Source organism: Cyprinodon tularosa, unplaced genomic scaffold (assembly GCF_016077235.1).
Source record: "Cyprinodon tularosa strain WSP-4 unplaced genomic scaffold, ASM1607723v1 ctg171, whole genome shotgun sequence".
NCBI classification, from domain to species: Eukaryota; Metazoa; Chordata; class Actinopteri; order Cyprinodontiformes; family Cyprinodontidae; genus Cyprinodon; species Cyprinodon tularosa.
This window is the reverse complement of record NW_024038541.1, coordinates 1,560,877-1,581,795: the sequence shown is the minus strand read 5'-3', so window position 1 is coordinate 1,581,795 and position 20,919 is coordinate 1,560,877. Positions and strand designations below refer to the sequence as shown.

Genomic DNA, 20,919 nt, shown 5'->3' with positions numbered 1-20,919 from the left:
TGTGGGCACTGCTTTCTTCAGTAGGAACACCTAAGCTGATTAGGGTTAATGGGAACTAATTACATGGTAATCCAGAGAGAAAAGCTGCTGGAGGCTCCAAAAGACAGATATTTCCCTTCCAGAAAAAGAGGAAACTTCAGTCATAAGTAGGAATGGAGAAGATGGCTGGTCTAATGACTATAGGAAGGAGAAGGCCTATGATTCAATGAGTTTCATGCCTATATACCACTTTTCCTTCATTAATTTTACATACTGTTTGAATGTGTTAAATTTGTAATTTTACTAGACTTTCTGAAATAGAATAATTAATTCATTATTATCCATCTCTAGATGCAACGTCCAGACTTAAATGAAACAAATTTTTTCAGACAGTTGTTCTTTTACTTTCTATTTAATCAACTGCTTAAAGTTTTTTGAGCAGAAAAAATGAAAACGTTTCCAGTCTCTAGATGGTGGGTAGAAATAAAATCAGAGTAGAGATAGGTCAATACATCGGCCAGCTGATATTTTGGGCCAAAGTCTGCAATAGGTTAAATAGGGTACAAAGAGTCAAAGCAAGATGCCATTAAAAATATATATATATAAAAAAAGACAGACAATATAAAAAATAGTGTATATAGCACAAAAAAACATAAAAAATAAAAAAGTTGTAATGTCCTGGAATATGTTCCCTTAGACATAAAAAATCTGCACAGTAGAAAGTTAAAGAAAGACTACACAGTCGTTGACTTGGGTTATTGCACTTGCGCTGCAGAAACCAAAGATTTCTAGTAATAAAAAAACATTGAAGACCATGTAGCCTTTTTCCTTCACTTAATCATTATGTTCCTTATGGTGTTGGTCACTTAAAATGTTCGTACCTCAGGAGTGTGTAGAGAATAGTTGACAGGCAGTCGCTCCAAAACGATTGGCAGACAAAACTGCCCCGTCTGCAGGCGATCACAGTTTAGTATCGGCAGCCACTACACCAGAGGGACACAACATATTCATTTGGTCAGCTCAGTTACACAGGTTTTAAAAATGTTAAAGTCTGAAGGGAGTGGTTTTATGGATGACAAATAAAATCTCACAGAATATCCAATGAGGGTCTCACAGCTGCCGCTCTGGTTCTGTTTCTGTTGGCAGCTGATGTGGTAGAAAGTAAAGAGCAAGTGATGCCTCTCTGTTAAACGGGCTGGAAGAGAAAGCTTCACTTCCTCATAGAAGTCTGGAGACCTGAGATGAGTAAACAAGCAAACAAAAACAGACAAATAAAAAGAAGAGACATGACAATGAAGGGTTTGAATATGACAAAAATCAGCTGATGGAAGTGTGACAAAAAAGACTGAACTGATAGGAAATTATTAATAAGTATAAAACATTTTTAAAGCTGAGCTGTTGTAAATGATGAAATTAAAAGAGATAATTTAATGGAGAAAATATGATGTTATGCAAAAATAAATTTAAAGAGTAACAAATCTGTTTTTTCTCTTAGAAATGTTGACATTTTTAATGCACTTTCCTTATAAATTAAACTGATATTTTAACACATTGTGCTGAGAACAGTAATGTGTACTTGCTTGTTATGATATGTAATAGGGGTGTAAACTTCTTGTAACATCTCAGGACCACTGGATTTCCCAAAAATAACCTAAAGACAAACATAAGCATTATAAAAATGATTGAAAACAAAAGACATTAGATGAAATTTGGTCTTTTTAAGGATTGTTTTGATCAGCTGTACTCACAGGAAGAACGCTGCTCGGGTCCTCTCCACTCATAAACTGGATTTTGATGGTGATATTTCTAGCTGAAGTGAGCCTGTTGACAAAGTTGAGTCTCTGGGGATAGACAAACAGCAGGTTCCTACAGGAAAAAAAGGGGAAATGATGGAGAGATCAGATGTTTTTCCTTTGTAAAAATCAAAAAGTGCAATTAGAAAACAATCCACTAGATGACACTGTTGTTCCAGATATAACCTAGCTAAGTGGCAGTAAGGTAAACTTCAGAGAAAACTAATCAGATAATGAACTACAAGAAGAAAAAAAAGCATATTTATAAAATACTTATATTAGACTGATAAAAAGTCAAAGCTCACTTGAATTAATGTTCAAATGCTGAAATCAGATGATTCTGAAATCTGATTGGTAAAGATTGCTTCTTTGAACAATTATTCATGCTCACAATGTATTGTGAAGTAAAAGTAAACACAGGCAAGGTATCATAGCAGCAAGCGCCAGAGTTTAAATATGTTTGTTTAAAGATGAAAAAAACTTTACTTTCTTATCTGCCTGAGGCATTTATGAGAAAGAATCTCTGCAAGAGCAAACACCCTGTTTGAGAATCATACCATCAATCACTGCTCAGTTTTCACATCTGCAAGCGCTACTGTATATCAATTTACATATGTTTATAAATATATATTTTGAATTTATAATATGGAGCAGCTGCTCAACACACCTGTAAATGTTGTGAGGGACATAAACCTCACTGGAGGGAAACTCAAGAACCTCTTTGACAGGGCGGACATTTTTCTCAGCCACAGGTATGAGCGGGATGAGCTCTGTGGAGAGACAGGCCTGTGGCGTGTCGTGGACTGGAGACATGTCCAGTTTAATGCAACCTGAAGAAAAATACATTTTAATTGGTAAATATATACTGAATCTGTAGGGTTTTTTTTGTTTGTTTTTTTATCTAGGTCCAGATATAGACACAAACTGATAAGAGAAAACAAACAATGTTACGCTCAGTGAAATACCTTTTCTGGCTTTGTATCAAATTAGATCAATATCTCCTTTTAAGATAAACATTTTAGGCCCGTTTGATACCATGTCACCAAATATGGCAAAGAAATAGGGAGAAAGATTTTAAAGCAGGATTTTATATCCAAGCGTAATAATAATATATATGAAGAAGCATGTTTCAAAATCGGAGTGACCAGACAAAAACTACTGAGCTTTGAAAATAGATGGTTAAGGAAGAAGACGAAAGTAATGCAGAAATTGTTTGAATGCAATTAGAAAAAACCTGGTATGGTCTTGATTCTTCTCTGAGGCGTTGAGGTTTTCTTAATATCAGCCAAGAATTTCAACAAATCTTCATCACTTAGACGATCCCCCTCCTGAAACATAAACAAGCACAATATTCTATTTTTATTGATGTACATGAATGCCTAGATTGAGAAGGTGTGAAATAACGCTGATTTAAAAAAGTTGAATAAATGGGCAGAAACATTAGCAGAGGTAGAGGTATTTTCCCCATTTCTCTTTCCACAGAGGGACAAAGGCAAGCAGGAACACGCCCTCGTCTTTGTTACATCCTCTATCTCAGTATTTTTTTTTTTTTTTACGTTTGATTTTTGTTTTGTTTGGAAGGGGGTGTCTGTCTAACCTGTTTGAAGATCGTGGTGATAGTAATAGTAGCAGGTTTGAAGGTGTGAACATTATAACATGCTTCTTCCATGTTACAGAAACGCTCCGAGTTCCTCCTGGGAAGCTGCGCTCTCCGATCCATGCTGCTGGATTTACCTTCAGGTAAAGCAAATAAAGAATATAAAAAGGTTACATGAAATAATATTAATTCAAATATTTATGCATAAGGACCAGTATTTGCAGGTGTAGATGGATATGTTTCTCTTCATATCAGTTTGTGATGCCATTACTGATGCCATTACTGAAGATAATGCTATCTTTCACAGATGGTTAAAATGTGAACTCGGTAATATTTTGAGCTTATCTAGAAAACATTTTGCCAATTTATCCACAAAAGTCAAATTACAGCAACATGGGCAACTGCTAAAGTTTTCTTGTGTCTACTGGATCAGAGTGTTCTTTGCTATAAACAAAAAACTATATATATATATATATATATATATATATATATATATATATATATATATATATATATATATATATATATATATATATATATATATATATATATATATATATATATATATATATATATATATACTTATGTTCCTTTGCAAAAATAAATCAGTAACCTGGTAATTGCCTGGGGAAAATTTAAAAGTTGATTTTATTTCTGCAGATATATTTTCCAAAAGAGTCTATTTTTCAGATGAGGCTTTAACATAGTCTATGGGAACTTTTATTTGTTCTTTCTAAATTTTTATTTTTTTTATTTTTATTCCTTTCAAGTTGAGGAGCTTTTTTCCTCATATCCTTGACTGGCAACCTTCTTTAGAAGACGTGTTTCGTTTGCAGCGTCTCTCTCTCTCTGTAAATCATCTCCCAAGCTAAAGGGAGAATCAGTGTTAACTGGACACAAAACAGAAATCTTGTAACAGATAGTCACTAAAACAAAGCTTATCTAAATTAAATGTACTTGAATATATGAGGAAAAGTAAATGTAATGTAATATAGCAGTATATAAATAGGTGACAACCTAAGAACAATTAGCTAAACGGCTGACACTAGGTAAATAACTTACCAAAGAATTACAATCAATTATGAATGACCCCATTGTCACTTGTGTGAAACTGATAAAGAAACCTGGACAACATAAAGTGAAGGAGGTATTAAATATGTTAGCTCAAAACTATGATGTGACCCCATACACCCCCACAATGGACTGTTCTCTCTGCTGCACTCTGGAAAGAGGCTTCGCAGTATCCACTGCAGGAACTGGACTCTGCATCCCATTTGCAACATTATTTTTTAACACCAACGTGCTGAACTTTTATAATCCTTTTAAATAGGTTACAACTCAATGTTATACTGCATTTTGCACCATATTTGTGAACCTTTCCATATTAATTGCCTTTTGAACCACTATTTTTATTGGTTTTCCTTTTCTCCTATACTGTTTACATTATGATCAATGCTGCAGTTTAAAATGGTAATGTTCATTTTACTGTTGTAAGCTGTTTATTATCAATTCATTATATTTAATTATAATCATTAATTAATTATTATAATAATTGAATAAAGTTATTTAATTTAATAATGTTTTTCCAAGTCTCCTTCAGAATAAAATACAATCTGTGTTGACTGGTATATCTTCAAAACTTTATTTTTCTCATCTCAATGACAAACTCATACACACCTCCTTTTAGGCTATCAGAGTCTGTGACATCACGCTCAAAAGTAGCAGTAGAGATGACTTCCATGATGTTAACAGTTGCCCAAGCAAACGGCATGCGATAGCGGCCCAGCCTGTGGCAGAAGGCCTCGGCGTGGCCTTTCAGTTTCTCTAATTTGTCCTTGTTCTATAAGAAAAAAAAAAAACAGCAAAAGAAATCCATAACTCATTACTTTTCCATTTACAGCCAAACATTGAACCGACAGAAAGCATTGGTATCATTAAGGGAAGAAAGGAGTGAAATGTCACGGGACCAGCATATTTCTGTGAAGCTAACCAGTTGACACACCAAACAAATCTCTCTGCTACTTTACCTTTGTAGAGTCACTCTCCCTCATTGTTAAATATGGGTCGGCACAGTCACCGATCTCTCCTTGCTGGAGAACCTTCTCAATCTGAAACACAGACAGGAAGAACACAAGTAAGTTTCACAAACCAGTGAACTGCAGGGTGGACTTTATATCTTCAGTTAAACAATTCATTTAAAATCAGGGATCTTTAATGTTTTTGGTCTTTTTTACACCATTATTTAAGGAGAAAAACCTCTCCTTACCTTGATGACCAGGTATATATCAGGGGAAGGATAGGTGATGGAGAAGATGCCAGATCTAGCCAGGGTGGAGGGATCCACACGTGGAGTGTGAGGTTTCAAAAAGTTTCTAAACTGCTCTGAGTTGAGATCACAGTAGAAGTTCTCTGATATCTGAAAGATATAAAGAATGAAACAATGACCATATTTCAGAAACAACAGTCCTACAAAGGCTGGATAAATGCATCACTTCAAAGAAGGTACTGTAAATGAAAGCAGAATCAAAAGATAGATTGAAAAGCATAGCTGACTATGCACTCTACGGTTTCTCTTCTCCCTCTTAAAACAGCCTGCAGGCAGACAGAATACAGTATGTCCTTATGTGGATGAACCCGCTGTGTGTCATGTGATCATATTCACTGCAGGGATTTTAACCTCCATCAATCACTCTGTACAAGCCACAAGGCCTCTGCTGCACTGACTAGAAAAGCACGCACACTAAAAGACTCAGATTAGTATGTCATCACACTATTTTTTTTAAACTAAGCCCCACCATAACATATCAGGTAGATGCAATGTCTTTTTCTGCTTCATTGCAAACTTAATCACACCCATTGAATGTTGTCAGGTTATGTTACCACATCTTTAATGTGTTTCAACTGAAACAAAGTGGCTTCATTATTGTGAAGCAGTAGGACAACGATCCAGTCTGTCAAAGCAAAATAGGATGTGACTTATTTTATTTTATGGTATCAGGTTAAAGGCAGACATCCCAAGTCTCCCGGAAGTTACGGGAGTCTCCCTGATAATTGTTCATGCCCGCAAGTCGGATAAATTATCCCGGATTTTAGAATGCGCAGTGGTGTTTTTTTAATGCGAGTGAGAGCGGGCAGGTAATAATTCAAGCATCATTTGCAGATTACAGACATCCCCAGTTCCAAAAACTCATTTCAGGGAGATGCTTATCCCCCCTCGCCACGGTGTCATCACTCATCAACATGGCCGGATCTAGACAGGGACCAACGGGGGCCAGTGCCCCTGTAGGTCATATCCTGGCCCCTGCTATGGCCCCTGTACTGAAGACATAATACTTAATAGAAATTCTAATGATGATATGTGCTGGAACAGACATGGTTACTGATAGGTCCTTTGGATGTGCTTCATTTTTTTTTTTTTTTTTTTTTTTACAAATTCTGATTTACTAATTTTTTTAAAACAATAAGGTGATAGCTTCAGTGGTATTGAGATAGGATCCCAGTTTTCATCTGCTTAATGTTTTTTTTTTTCACAACAATTGAAAAAAAAAAAAGCTTTTTCTTGAGTTCTAATTCACATTTTATAGAAAACTGTAGTTTTATATATTATATATTAAGTCATAAATATGTAAAATTCCGAAATTATAAATGACCTCATAAGAAAATAGAAATTTTTATTGAACCTAATTGAATAGAAGTTTCACTTCAAGTTTGGGGATACTCTCTGGCAGTCACCTAGTTACCACTCAAAGCTGTGCATCCTGTGAAACGGCAGAGGTTGAATCCTCGAGTAAAAAATGAAAATATAGGACTAATTTCACAGCAGAATATACTAAAGTATATCCACGTCTAGTGAAGTTGAGGAACAGTGGCGGATCTAGACCAAATTTACCAGGGGGCCAGGAGGGGGCCAGCGTTTTTTCATGGGGGCACAGAAAAGCATGAAACAAAAAACAGGGAAGGGATTCAAATATATTAATATAGCTGCATGAAGAGAAATTTCTATTCAATTAGGTTCAATAAAAATTCTATTTCTTATGAGGTAATTTAGGAATTTTACCTATTTTTGACTTAACATATAATATTTAAAACTACAGTTTTCTATAAATTTGAATTAGAAGTCAAGAAAAAGCTTTTATTTTATTTGTTGTGAAAAAAAGTATTATGTCTTCAGTACAGGGGCCATAACAGGGGCCAGGATATGATCTACAGGGGGCACTGGTCATGGTGAGGAATGATAACACCATGGCGAGGGGGGGATAAGCATCTCCCTGAAATGAGTTTTTGGAACTTGGGATGTCTGTAAAGGTGATGGACAGATTTGCATGACACTCTTTTAGAATTTTAATTTCAAATCTAAACCAGCTGCTAGTACAGTTGAACATGCAACATTCACTCATTAAAAGCTCAAATATGTTAAATGAAGGCCAAGTTTTCACAAGGTTAATCAGCATAGACCACATTTATAAATCACTATTAAAGTGTGATGAAATGAGACACATGGAATGTTAGAAACAAGCTCTTCAACTTGACATAGTTTCTGATCAGAGGGCTATGTGTCCGCCTAGCCCTAACAAGCTCTGCATTGTCAGACGAAGAACATCTGGTGCTGCTGAATTAGCAACTGCGTAGCATAATCCACCTCCAATGGTCGCAATCAAAACAGCTCTGTGTTGGAAAAAAACATCTGACACATGCTTAATAATCTTCTATCCTCCCGCCCCGTGAGTCTGACTTCTGACTAAATTAGGAATGATTAATATATTGCTGATAAACTTCATTCGAAAATACATAGGATTATTATCTGCAGTGAAAAATTCTTTAAAAGCTTTTCTTCTAGCTGTGAAAATAAAGGTATTTGTTTGCGTGCCTGATCTAAAGCTGCATGTTTTACATCTGTGTATTTGAAATCCTAAGTAGACTGCTTGTTGGGCCAAAGCCTGCCTCTGCACACTCAGAGGGACATTTTTTAATAACCCAGAGTATTAACTGGAATTTTACAAACATCTGCAGCATGTTTCATAAACGTAAAACAGCCTGAGAGAAAAGAAAACAAAAATGAAACAACAAACCCTTCGACAGCAACTTATTTCCAATCATGACATGCGAGACACAGATGCAGGGAGAGAATTAATGTATTTTCTCGCAGTGAACACAGAAACGTGTTTCATCTCTACAAAGACACATTTTTTTGCTCTGCATCAAATTATATCAAAAAAACAAAAACATTAAGCCTGTTGAGATAACGTCACTCTTTAGGATTGCCTATATGCAGTGAGATTAAAAACAGCACTACAGCATCTTTTCATTGCTTATAATCTTCTTTTTACTTCTAAGTTCCCTCAATTTGCACCCCTTGTGTTTGGGAAGCCTTAAAAGAAATTCAGCTTTAAATGCAGTGGCTTTAAAAAACAATCTTTATTATAATGCTTTAAGTCTCGGGTTTACAAAAAAAGAAAAACACACCATTGCCACACCCACTGGAACCCCGAAAGCCCATGTTAAAACAATTATAACAACTTTTTCTTCATGAATACCTTTGTATTATTTAGTTAGTAAGAATGTCACCTAGTCAACTGTTAAAACGAAAATGTAGTATTAGGATTTAGTTTCTTTTTTAAACACGTAACTGCAATTTAACTGATGTCCAGAGGTATCAAGTAACAAACTACAAATACCTTGTTAATGTACTGTACTTCAGTACTCTTTTTAGGTATCTATACTTTACTCCATTACTTCTTTTTCTTCTTACTTCTGACTTCTACTCATTACATTTTCACAGTATCTGTACTTTCTATTCCTTACATTTTTAAAACAATCGTTACTCGTCACTCTTGGCTTCGGGTTTAATGTTTACAAATATTTATTTCACGTCATGTGCTCCATCCAATGCAGATAATTGGCGCCATCCACATCTAGTGAAAAATAGTGTAATTGGATGAGTCATTAACGCAAGCACTAGCTATTCGTCAAATTTGTGCTGAGGCCAAAGGAAATCATAAGAAGCAAGCAGGTGTTCTTCAAAAATGAATTGTCTATGCCATGCTACAATGTTGGATTCAGAAAAAGATGTGAAATGTCTAAAGGTCGGACACAGACGAGAGCGTATCGGGAGATGGAGACCAACAAGACCTCCCTCATTCATGGCCCTATCTCAAAGAGTTTTTTTTTTTTTTCGAAATAGTCGTAAAATTGAGCTTTCAATTCATATAGTGGCATCTGGCTGTTTTTTTTTTAAAGGATACTTTATACTTTTAAACTACTTTAAGTAGTTTTTGGAGCACATACTTTTTCACTTTTACTTGAGTAAAGAGGTCAAGTTGATACGCCAACTTTTATTTTTTAAACTGCAATATCTATAGTTCTACTTAAGTAACAAATGTGGGTACTTTAGACACCACTGCTGACATCAGAGATTAAAAGGCTCACTACTTTGTGGTATTTCGACCTGCAAATTCCAGTTTGTGTAAAAGAAAAAAAACAATATGAGGCCAAAGTCTAACCAAAAGCACATGTTATAAGTTTCGCAAGGCAAACTGGTCTGGTTTGTTTTTTCTTTTCCACCTAGCAGTGTAGGAAATATTTATGGAGGAAACCAATACAAGGGACATTATAAAGGTGAAATGCAAAGATAAAGATATCATTTTTTTTAGAAAAGGTTCATGGACAAAACTGTAAAACCTCATGGCACACATTTATTTTCACTTCAAAACATCAATGCTTTATAGAAGTGCATTCTTTGCTTCAACAACAGCTGCAGGTGTTTAAAAATATATTCTTATCTGGTTTATCTAGTGACTTAAACGCTTTCTCAGTTTTTTAGCTAAAACTCCTACATAAAAGGAAGTTATCTGTGAAAATATTTTTTCAAAATATGCTGTAGGTTCCTAACTTCATATATAGGTTTGAATTTTAACTGGGCTTTTCTAACACATGAACAGGCTTAGAGCTTAGACATTCTCTCAGACCTCTAACTGTATGTTTGGAGTTTTTTTATTTATCCTGTGTCAAGGAAAGTGGTGAAATACTATTGTCCACAGATAATACATTTATAATAAGATTTAGCTCACCTTTTTCTTCTCTTTCAGGTCATATAAGGCCATGGTGGCAAACAGGGGCTCAATGTCAATTTCAAACCTAAAAGTGAAGGAATACAAAAAAATAAACAAATTAAATATGGTCTAAAAGTCTTTCTCTGTTTTAATAGTTAAGCTCAGAATACATTTAATTTCTGTAAACTGTAGAAATGACAGGAAGGAACCAATTGTCCAACAATAAGTGATGACATGCTGAACTGAGCAATCAAAACCAGGGTCAAATGGTAGGTTGCCAAACCACTGCAAGTTGAGAGATCAACGCAGACATTTGGCAGCTGTATGAGCTGCAAAGGGAAGTGCACTATTAAAAGTGTAAGGCAGAGTTTATGTATGTGAGTCTATATGTAAAACAGAGAGATTAACAGCACAGAGAGGAAGGAATAAAGACTTTTTTTTTAGAGAAACCATCAACATAGCACTCCTCCACCCTGCAATACTGCTTTGTCTATCAATTAAAAACGCTTATAATAATTTACTTTAACCAATTATTTTTTTGGTCAGCTGTCAAAATCTGAGGTCTGGGTCTGCCCCTTTAGTTTGCAAGGAAACCGCACAATTATGATCAATTTAGACCACCACATGTCTTAGAGACGTCTGACCTAATAAGACATGGGCCCTCATAAGCCCTTTAATATGAGCAAACATTGGCTCAGTCTTGCACAATTGACAGAAAGCATCTGATGAAATGACAAAACTATTCTGACCCCCACAATATAATGAAAAAGTATGACAAACTTCATGGTCTGGCATCGGATCAGGATGCGATCTCCGGTGTGTTCTTTGGGGCAGTCGGGAATGGGCCTGATTTCCACTGCATCATCCTGGAACAATACAAAAAAAAACAACCTTAAAAAATGAAAAGCAGATGTAGAGAGAAGGGAGGAAAAGTTATGTTTTTAGAGAGGTTTTGACAGAGTTTTAGGGATGATGAGCTTTAAATGAAGACCAGACGTAAATATATGATGTTTCACAGCTTGGAAAGTAGAAAAACAACTTTGGACTGATTAGTCAGAGTTAGAACTCATATCAAAGATTAGACTAGTCTCCATTGTATAGCAATAGTCTGATCTACTATGGTACAAACAAAACCCAAATTAATTGCTTTGGTTGATCTTATAAAGTTGATCTAATACAGCTTTTTTAAGCCCGATGCCAACACGATTACTCTGACATCAGTCTAACTGATCCCCATATATGCTGCTGGTTTTCTTTTGAGCCAATATTGCTTTCTCTTCCACCATTTACATAATACAAATGACACAATGATGGCAAATTTCATCCAGGTGTCAATTTAAATATAAAGACACATTTATTAACAAATCAAAGAAAACATTATAAATGGATAGCAAATGGAGAGAGCAGCAATGCATGTACCTTTTTGATCACAAGATCAAATGAATGCTCTTGGCTGATGAATGTTCAAATGAATCGACGTATGCATGAACGCACTGTCTGGTACCAATAGAAGAAAAATATGGTAATATCTGCCTAAAATATCGGACGATGTATTGGCCCATGTTTAGTTGATTTAGGCACGTAAACTGTTTGGACGGTTAAACGGTTAATGCCTTACCTCATCGGGTGGTGGGTAAAGGGCAAACACCTCGGGATGTCTTTTTGCATGCCGTGCTTCTTGGTTGAAGCGATCCAGCTCCTCATGGCTGCTGAACGCCAGCAATCCCTCCACCCTCTGATCAGGAGCAAGGCTTCGCAGGTTAAAGTCAGATGAGGTCAAAGTGCGGCCAGAGTCCTCACTCAGCCCTGCTAGAGTTGGAGACTTGACCTGAGGCAAAGATAGAGGAAGAGCACTTAGTGTGAGGCATGGTCCAAGTGGAAGTCGCTGCATCAGAATGAAGTAAAAAAAACAAGAAAAACATGTTTAAAAAACAGACATTAGAGGAGCAGTAAATACTTCACCTTGTTTTCCATTTATTTCTGAAAAGTGCCTTGAGAGGATATTTGTTGTAAATTGGAGCTAAATAAATGATTTGAACTGAACCGAAATGTTGAGGGTGATTTGGATTTAAAGTGAGGAACATCTTGAAAAGATTTAAAGTAAAGACTTCCTTGTGTTGGATTGTGAGAATAATAATAAACAGTAAAAAGATGCAAGCTCATTTACACATTTCTGCCCTGAACAAAGCCTTAACAACATTTATATGGAACATCAAGCGCCCAAAGGTTGTGCCTCTCTCTTCTCTGTATCTGGCCAAGGGGAACTTAATGTGACCCCGGTTTAGATTAGTACTGCACAAATGGTTATTCAAAACCAATACCAATCCTGGAAACTTTCAATATTTCAATGCAAGTATTTCTGATGTTTGTGTTTAGTGCGATTCTGATAATGAAAATCTCCTTTATTGTATGTGGCAGTGCACAGAACTCCAGATTTCTTGGAGGAAGGTCATTATATTTATTTCTCATTTGACTTATGGCTTCTGTGTTGAGCTGTTTTTTTATTCTCTTGTACAGAGTCAAAGCTATTGTCATCAATAACTCTTTATTGACTTCAAACTTTTTTTCCTAATAGATATAAAAAAAAAAAAAAACTTTTTCTGCACATTTTTATATACGTTGATTACGACTTTATCAACAAGAGACAAAAAAAGGAAGGATGTCCTGATCCAATATTAATATCGGATATTGGTCTGATATTAGCGACAAAACTAATATCTGATTTTATCGTCCAGCATGTAAAACCTCCAATATTTTCACGCTGATAGAAATGCTCTGCTTCTGTTGAGTTTCTGTAACCCCTTAGTTAATTTTACATGGGCCAGTTGTTTTCATACCTTTAGTTGCTGACTTGTATTACAAAATAAGTAATACAAGTCAGTATGATTCGAGCTAATATCGTGTCAATATCGGTATCATATCGGAAATAAAGAACTTGTATCTGGACATCCCTTAAAAAGCATTTTGAATCAGACGTTACTCAATATTTTGAGTAAAAAAAAATAAAACTGGTTGTTCTATGGGCACTGCAATATGAAAGAAAAAGAATCGAGCTATGTTTGTTTGGCTAAAGCAGAGAGAGAAAAAAAAAATAGGAGAGATGATTAAAGAAAAAAACATGATCATCATAAGAGCAAAGCTGGATAAGCAGCTAAATCCTGAAATCTGACCAGTGTGAAAGAGTATGAAAGGAGAACGTGACTGTCGTTTTTTGGGGAGAAATAGTTGGTATTTTTAAACGTTAAAGAAATTATTACTTAGTGAGGGTTTCCTCTTTTGTGTTTGAATGCTTAACTATGAAGGTCTACATAAGTACTTGTGCAAGTGCACAAAGGGTCACACCCACCTTAGACAACAATTTTATTACTTTGGTGCAAGATAGCTGGCTCTCAGTAAAAAAAAAAAAAATAGGTTGAGAAACACTGCTGCAGGATAAGGGAAAAGAAGCTACTTTATGCTGCCATTATCCCCAGAACATGCATTAGTGCTGATAGATATGGCAACTTGATTCTACACTTGCTGCTTATTTCACAACCAAAGGACTGCAAGCATTTCTTTTTTTTTTTGTTCAGGGGCATTATTTCCATTCATCTTTGACATTGTTCCAATAATAAGTCATTTGCAGTATCCAAGTACTTTCTGGTAAAACCTAGTTCAAAATAAATAATACAACCTTCCTAAAAGATTCACATATACCTAAACCACCTTATAAAGTGTCTTTACACAAGGCTGTCTTTTCAGATTAGAATGGGTATAAAAAGAAGATGTTGAATATTTTTTGACAGTAAAATTCAAACATAAGAAAATGATTCATACACAGTGACGTTAATCAGTTTTATTAAAATGATAAAAGGAAGAGATTAACTGGAAATCTTTATATTAAATACATTTTTTAAAGAAAAAACAAAAGTGAATGTTTTCGTCCTGGCTCGGACACCAGACTGATAAGCTATAGGGCATGAGATGACTTCATTACAGCCATGCTACATGATTACAAGATTCTCTGAAGCCAACCCCTCTTCTTGTCTCTTTTGCTCGCATCATCCATCAAACTCACATCGAGGCTGTTACACTACAGGGTAGGACTGACCGAGCAGCCTGGTAAAGCTTCACCCCATCAGGGCTCCAAGAGTCCATCACACTGCATACCCGGGGCTTTTGTTCAAGCGGATTGAACCAAGGACAAGGGACAATGATGCTGTTCTCTTCACTGCACTCCACCTCTCTCTTTCTCTCTGGCACACACATGATGGGAAGCAGCAGTAATAGGGGACCAGAACTAGCAAGGATGGAGCAACTGGGGGGCTGGGAGCTGAGCAGCAGATACTGCCTGAGAGTGGGAGCCAGGACTGGAACATTTTGCACACAGTTTGTAAATTAAAAAATGCAAAAACATTTCTTTAAAGAAACGTGTAGAAAATAAATCCAAACTAGGGTAACTAAACTTAAGGGAGCACTCTCACACTGGATGGAGTGATGAGAATAACAACACTCTTGTGTTCAGGATTGAAACACCAACCCCCTCACTTTGCACATTCATGTCTCTTAGGCCTTGATTAGTATGGACTACCATACCGCTCCCAGTAAAGAGTCAAATACAAAAGGAACTTTAAATGAGCAGACAAAACTAACAGGCAAGTACGATATAGTTTTCCTGCAGCTCATTATAAAGAGAATAGAAGAATATTCATGCTTCCCAACACATTGCTATATCAGTGAGATCAGGATACAAGGATATGAGTACAGCTTTATGTATTGACTAAAAGCACAAGGGAAAATTTGCTTTCATAACTACAACAATCTGTTCCCAGGAATTCAACCTTCTTCTTTGAACATTTGTGAAAGAATGGGTTGCCCTCCGGGGTTCAGTTAATTACCCTTTGGGGCTGTGGGAGGATGCCACCTTTTGAAGTCCAGTTACAACACTTTCCTTGTTTTTAAACAGCCCAGAGTCTACTGCTGATGCCATTATAAGATAGATTTGTATCTTTCCTTCTTTTTGCTTCTGTCTGCTTGAACTCCAGTCGGCCTCAGAAGATTCTGCTGGAGGTTTCTTCCTGTGAAAGGGAATTTTCCTCTCCACTGTCACTACAAGCATGCTTGGTTTGAGGGATTGCTGTCAAGTCAATGAGTCGATGCGATCAACTGGTTTTCCATAGTTAGAAAAATTTGAATCAATCTGACTGTATGATCTGGTTGAAGTGTCTCTGTAAAGTGCCTTTAAATGACATGTGTTGTGAATTGGTGCTATATAAATAAACATAATTGAACTGGAAGTGACAGAGTAATAGCAATTCTTTTAAAAAATTAAATCAAAGATAATCGTCAAGGAAAACTAGGGATAGTGTGCAGCAGCCACCATCTTTCTGTACAGTCAATAGGAACAGACTTCCAAACCTTAAGTGTTTCAGATTATCTGAAGAACAGTAATTATATACTGTAGCTAGGTGGAATGAGTTTGAATGCACAGCAACTACATCTAAGGTTTACCAAGTGTAATGCAACGGCTGGATGCAGGGGTTTAAAGTATGCTGCCTCTAGACACCAGAAGAGTGAAGATGTCTTTTCTGGATGGAAATATTATATCCCCTTTGTCAGACAATCAGATTAATTAGTTTGGTTATGCAGATGAAAGATTTGACTTTACCCGATTGCTTTGTTTCAAATCTAACATTTGGGACAGGCAACATGAAAGTATAGAGTTATTTTTAACCCCTTAGTTACTTAAGTACTCTTAATGTTAAAGTATACTAAAATAAACTGGATGGTAACTTATGCCCAATTTTGAGGAAACATCATGGACATGCCCCCTTCCTGTTCCAACATTAGCAAAGTCCATATGGTAAACACTGAGGTTTGTTGTGGAAGCGTACCTGAGCTAGAGTCATGAAATCTACCCCAAAGTACAGCCAAAACACACATAATCTTATTGTCCAACATCAGTGTCTGATCCAAGTCATGAGCTTTTTAAAGGAGCCAAAATGCAAGAGAGGCTTCCACGGAGGAGGCAAAGCAATTGTAGCTGCAAATAATGGACTACGATGATACTAAACCCTATGATTATGGATTGCAAGCAAGTCTGTGAAGACAGTCTGATAAAAATACTTTTTATGGTGTGATTTACAAATGACCTAAGGTAAGATAGATCAGTCTTCATAAAAAATAAATCCCTAATAGAAAGCAGCAGCAGCAGAAAAAATGAAAACAACATTTAAATTAAATCACAGACGGCGTTTAAAAGAAAATTATGACATTAAAGAACAATTTTGGCTGCATGGTTGGTTACTGGATTCATCAGCTACTACATGTAAATAAACTTTTTAAACATATATAAAAAAAACAGCTAGTAGATCAAACTTTGGCCATGTCTGGTCAAACGAAAGGCAAACCATGTTATGTTACACAAGGACATTCTTTGAAATAGATATCTGCTTTTCATATCTCCAGCACTGATATTTGCATTCCTGGAGCCACATCACAAATAGCTTGTTAAGAAATACCAGTGTTCAACATTATTGCTTACAAAGGAGAATGACATCAGACATGGCAAAAAGCAACATTGGCTTTAAAAGAACTAGAAAACAACATTTAGAAAAAACTAATAATCAAAAGATGATTAATAGATGAGTTATTCTAATCCAGGTTTGCTAGTTCACACATGGAGAGCTTCCTAAAAGTATGTTAAATACCTTCCTGTCTGCCCCTCAGGAGCACATAAGGATGACTAGATGCTGTTGCCGCTGGATCAATAATCCACAGTTTTTTTAATACAAAATTAGCAATCAACTGTGACTATTAGACACAAAGAGATAATAAGAAGCAACTGGCAGTTAATAGCTCATGAACACAAAGTGGGATGAGGAAACATTGCAATAATCAAGATGAAGATGCTCTGCCTGTCCTATAACTGTGCGGGAGGATTCAACAAATCCTCTTTTTTTCCATCTGGTCGCATCATTTCCCTTCAGGCTAGTCTTGGTAAACATTCCTGTAATAATTCTTGAAAGAAGAGGCTTTTTAAAATACTACATTTTATAACTGGTTCGATCAAAGTCTAAACACGCTGCATTTTCAAAGATATGGACTGAGTCCCTGCTTGAACATAACATCTCAGCCCATGCACATCCATCTGCATTAACATTTTTATTTTTTAGGCAGCTAGTGTACATGTTTAATATTGGCTGTCTACAGTGTAGACAAATAAGTGGTTGATTTTCAGGTGAAAAGCTTGTGAGTCAATGCTCATGGCAAAAGTTACATATGTAGAGCACACGTTTAAAATGTCAGGAATGAGCAATAGTTTCCACATTGTAGGTCATTTCTTACCAAGTTCGATATAAACTGGACCTCTCCATAGAAATGTATGACATGTTTGGCAGCTTAAACACAAATAATTCATAATCCATTTGCTTTTTGGCTTCTAGTAAAGGTCCATCCGACTGATTTAATTTTCCAATTCTAAAGAATTACAGATATATTTCCCACGATTCATGCATACCTGACTGATGTTAAGCTATATTCAGCATTTATAAGGGATATGTGGGAATGCAAGCATGATATATACAGCTTACAAAATGGTTTGGTCAATATGCAAATATATTTACATGCTAGGTAGCCATGCGATAAAACAAAGCAGTATTTAGATGCTGTGATGTCTGGAATATTACGTTTAAGCTACTACAGTGCACAGAGCAACGCTGCATCTATGCACACCTTGTTCATTGAAACACCCTATAAACCAAAGTTAAGCAGCCATATCATTAGTGTCCGTCACATTTGTGCGAGAGGTGGATTTAAATAACATTCAGTGCTTAATCTACTGAAAAGAGGCTAAATTGAAAAGGCCCAGTTCATGCATCAAGTAAGTAGGTATCTTACTGGAGTGTCTTTATTTTCTGGTTGGAAATCGGACTCAAAGGTTTGTTTCTGTAGAACTTTATGCAGACCGACTCGCTCTGAATATGCACTCCAGCCATCTCCCTGGCACCTTTACATGCACAAACACATACATCAAGGATTAACATGCAATATAAATATGTGATGAAAGTCAAAGGTAGATTGAGATCACTGCTCTAAATTGCTGGTCAAAGACTTTACCTCCTGGAAACAACAAGCCATGGCTGGGTGTAACTCTTAACGCAATCTCTCACATGTGGGTCTAAATCACTGCTGCAAGGAAAGGAATGACGATAATTAAAAAAAAGAATAGACACAAACATGTACAGTATGTGGTATGCGGACACTCAGAACAACTATGCTTAATCTTCAACCCATGGTCAAGACGGATACCTCAAATGTTTTGTAAGATAAGGAGTAAAAGAATATTTGTAGACTGTAAGAAGTCATTTAGATAAAATTGTTGTGTCTTTTTTTTTTTTTTTTATAAAAAAAAAAAAAAAAAAAAAAAAATAATAATAAAAATTGTTGTGTCTTAAAATATTTCTTTATTTGGCTGTGAAAGTGCTGTTTAAATGTTTCCGTGTTGTCTCATAACCCACCTATCCTCAGGGACGGAGTGCCGGATGGTACGGCGCTCCCTCTCCACCTGCTCCACCCTCAGGTCATCATCAGGGAAATCTCCAAATTCGTGCATCAGAGCAGAGTCTTCACCTCTTAACTGTGACATCAGGAACTCCTCCAGGTCCAAGGGCTCCACAGCGTCATATGTCGGAGGCTGTGGATGCAGAAGTTATGAAGACAAAGGTTAAGATAATAAAAAGAGACTGTAATGTGTTAAAGAAATACTAAACTAAAAATACTAAAAAAATAGTTTTTTTCTAATAATAAAACTATCCTATGTAAAATTCTGTGATAAGATTAAACGTTAGAATCATTCTATTTTTCAAATAAAAATCAGCAAAGAAGTGTCTACATGAACAAAGCAAACATAAAAAGAGTTTCAAGATTTATATTTTTCTAAGCATGTTTTCATATTTCTAGCAACAAGAAAAAAAAATCCATAATTTTCTCCCATTAACATATAACACTTGGTGTTGTTTATTACTACAACAATGACCAATAAAACACATTAAAGTTGCTGGTTGTATTCTGAAATAAGCGGAAATTTTTAAGCTACAATAAATATTTTACACTTGCTGCACTGTAAGCAGTGTGTAAGGTATGTGGTAAAAGAAAATACGTTGTAATGAAGGCAGGACCAAACACGTTGAATCCTGACTATTTTCTAATGGCTCATTAGATGACATGGATATAAATAGCAACAGAGGCTGGGCCTTTTCTCTTCATATTAAACCTATTTTTGGACAGAAACTCGAAGTTCCAATACTTCTCAGATAAATCAAAGGGAAATCTATGATTGTATCACAACATATAGAAAAAAAAGGCAGAGATTTATACATTTAAATGCATCAGTACACACTTTATGAAATCCCAAGAGCAATGGACTGTGTGACCATTTCATCATTGAAAAACTAATATTGAAAACACAGAAAGAAAGTAGAGTTGTCAGGCTAAGCTGGTTATACTGGTAAAATGAGGAACCTGCATGTTGCAGGTATCTAAGAAAAGTAACAGCAAACTGGGCAAACTTCCAATCTTCTAACAGGAAACAGAGAGCGCATGGTGATATACCATAATCTCCTTCCAAATATGGAAAGTAATTTACATATGCAATGCGCAATGCAAAAAGAGAAAATCTGCCTGAATATTTAAAGCAGCTTTCAAAGAACATCTGAGTGTTTAATCGTGCTCATGCCCATGCTCCTTTGTGGGTTTAGCAAAGAGAATTTTGTGTTGGAGGGGGAAAACAGGACAAAAAGCACAGAGGTATTACTGCATATGTCATGTACACTCATATGCAGGATGTGCACAGAGGAGAGGTGGGGAAATATGCAGCAACAACATGAGTCACTATTCTGCAGGCAGAGCAAATTCCGTCTGCCTGCAGACATGTTTTTGCACATCGGCGCACCCTTAAGTGCATTTTTTGCACAACGATCAGACAAGCACCTGTGCAAGTAATGAACAAAATAGTAGCAACAAAAATAAAGACCCTATGCAGTATGAAATCCAAGTACAAAGATGAAGCTATTTAATTCAGGAAATGTGTGTGAACCTCAACAACATCACAAATTTGGCGGCCTGACTCAGAGCTGAAATAATCATCCTCATTTTTAGCGAAGAGTATGACTCCCCCACACACACACACACAAAAAAAAGTTAACTTTCCTCAAAGCAAACGCATGCATCCTTCCAATGCTGCTTTATAGAAGCAGAATAAAGAACCATAAACTGCTTTAGCGTTTAACAAGATTTCATTGATTATATTTCAGCAAATTGTGTTTCTCAAAAGCAAAACAGACAGAAGATATGCACTGCAATGAATTATTTTAAAAATCCTTCAATTTTAAGAAAAAAGAAAAACATTTCTACAAGATTGAACACAATAAATTGTATAAAATACATATTTTAAATACACAACAGATATGGCCCTAAAAGCTGATAAATCTTCCAACACTTTAACGTAATGATGATGCATGTA

At 36.0% G+C, this 20,919-nt stretch overlaps 1 protein-coding gene across 3 annotated transcripts in view; it reads right to left on the bottom strand.

Annotated features, from left to right (window-relative positions):
• dock8 (dedicator of cytokinesis 8) overlaps window positions 1–20,919 on the bottom strand; it is a 79,404-nt gene that overhangs the window by 32,169 nt on the left and 26,316 nt on the right. For all 3 annotated transcript variants that reach the window (XM_038281490.1, XM_038281492.1, XM_038281491.1), the window contains 16 exons: window positions 18,917–19,092; window positions 18,516–18,587; window positions 18,297–18,405; window positions 12,037–12,246; window positions 11,199–11,284; window positions 10,437–10,503; window positions 5,636–5,785; window positions 5,397–5,477; window positions 5,047–5,209; window positions 3,370–3,506; window positions 3,007–3,100; window positions 2,440–2,602; window positions 1,728–1,845; window positions 1,560–1,630; window positions 1,071–1,215; window positions 861–962 (listed from right to left, as the gene is read on the bottom strand). In XM_038281490.1, coding sequence (XP_038137418.1) covers window positions 861–962; window positions 1,071–1,215; window positions 1,560–1,630; window positions 1,728–1,845; window positions 2,440–2,602; window positions 3,007–3,100; window positions 3,370–3,506; window positions 5,047–5,209; window positions 5,397–5,477; window positions 5,636–5,785; window positions 10,437–10,503; window positions 11,199–11,284; window positions 12,037–12,246; window positions 18,297–18,405; window positions 18,516–18,587; window positions 18,917–19,092 — 1,944 coding nt within the window. The remainder of the gene's footprint in view (window positions 1–860; window positions 963–1,070; window positions 1,216–1,559; window positions 1,631–1,727; window positions 1,846–2,439; window positions 2,603–3,006; window positions 3,101–3,369; window positions 3,507–5,046; window positions 5,210–5,396; window positions 5,478–5,635; window positions 5,786–10,436; window positions 10,504–11,198; window positions 11,285–12,036; window positions 12,247–18,296; window positions 18,406–18,515; window positions 18,588–18,916; window positions 19,093–20,919) is intronic.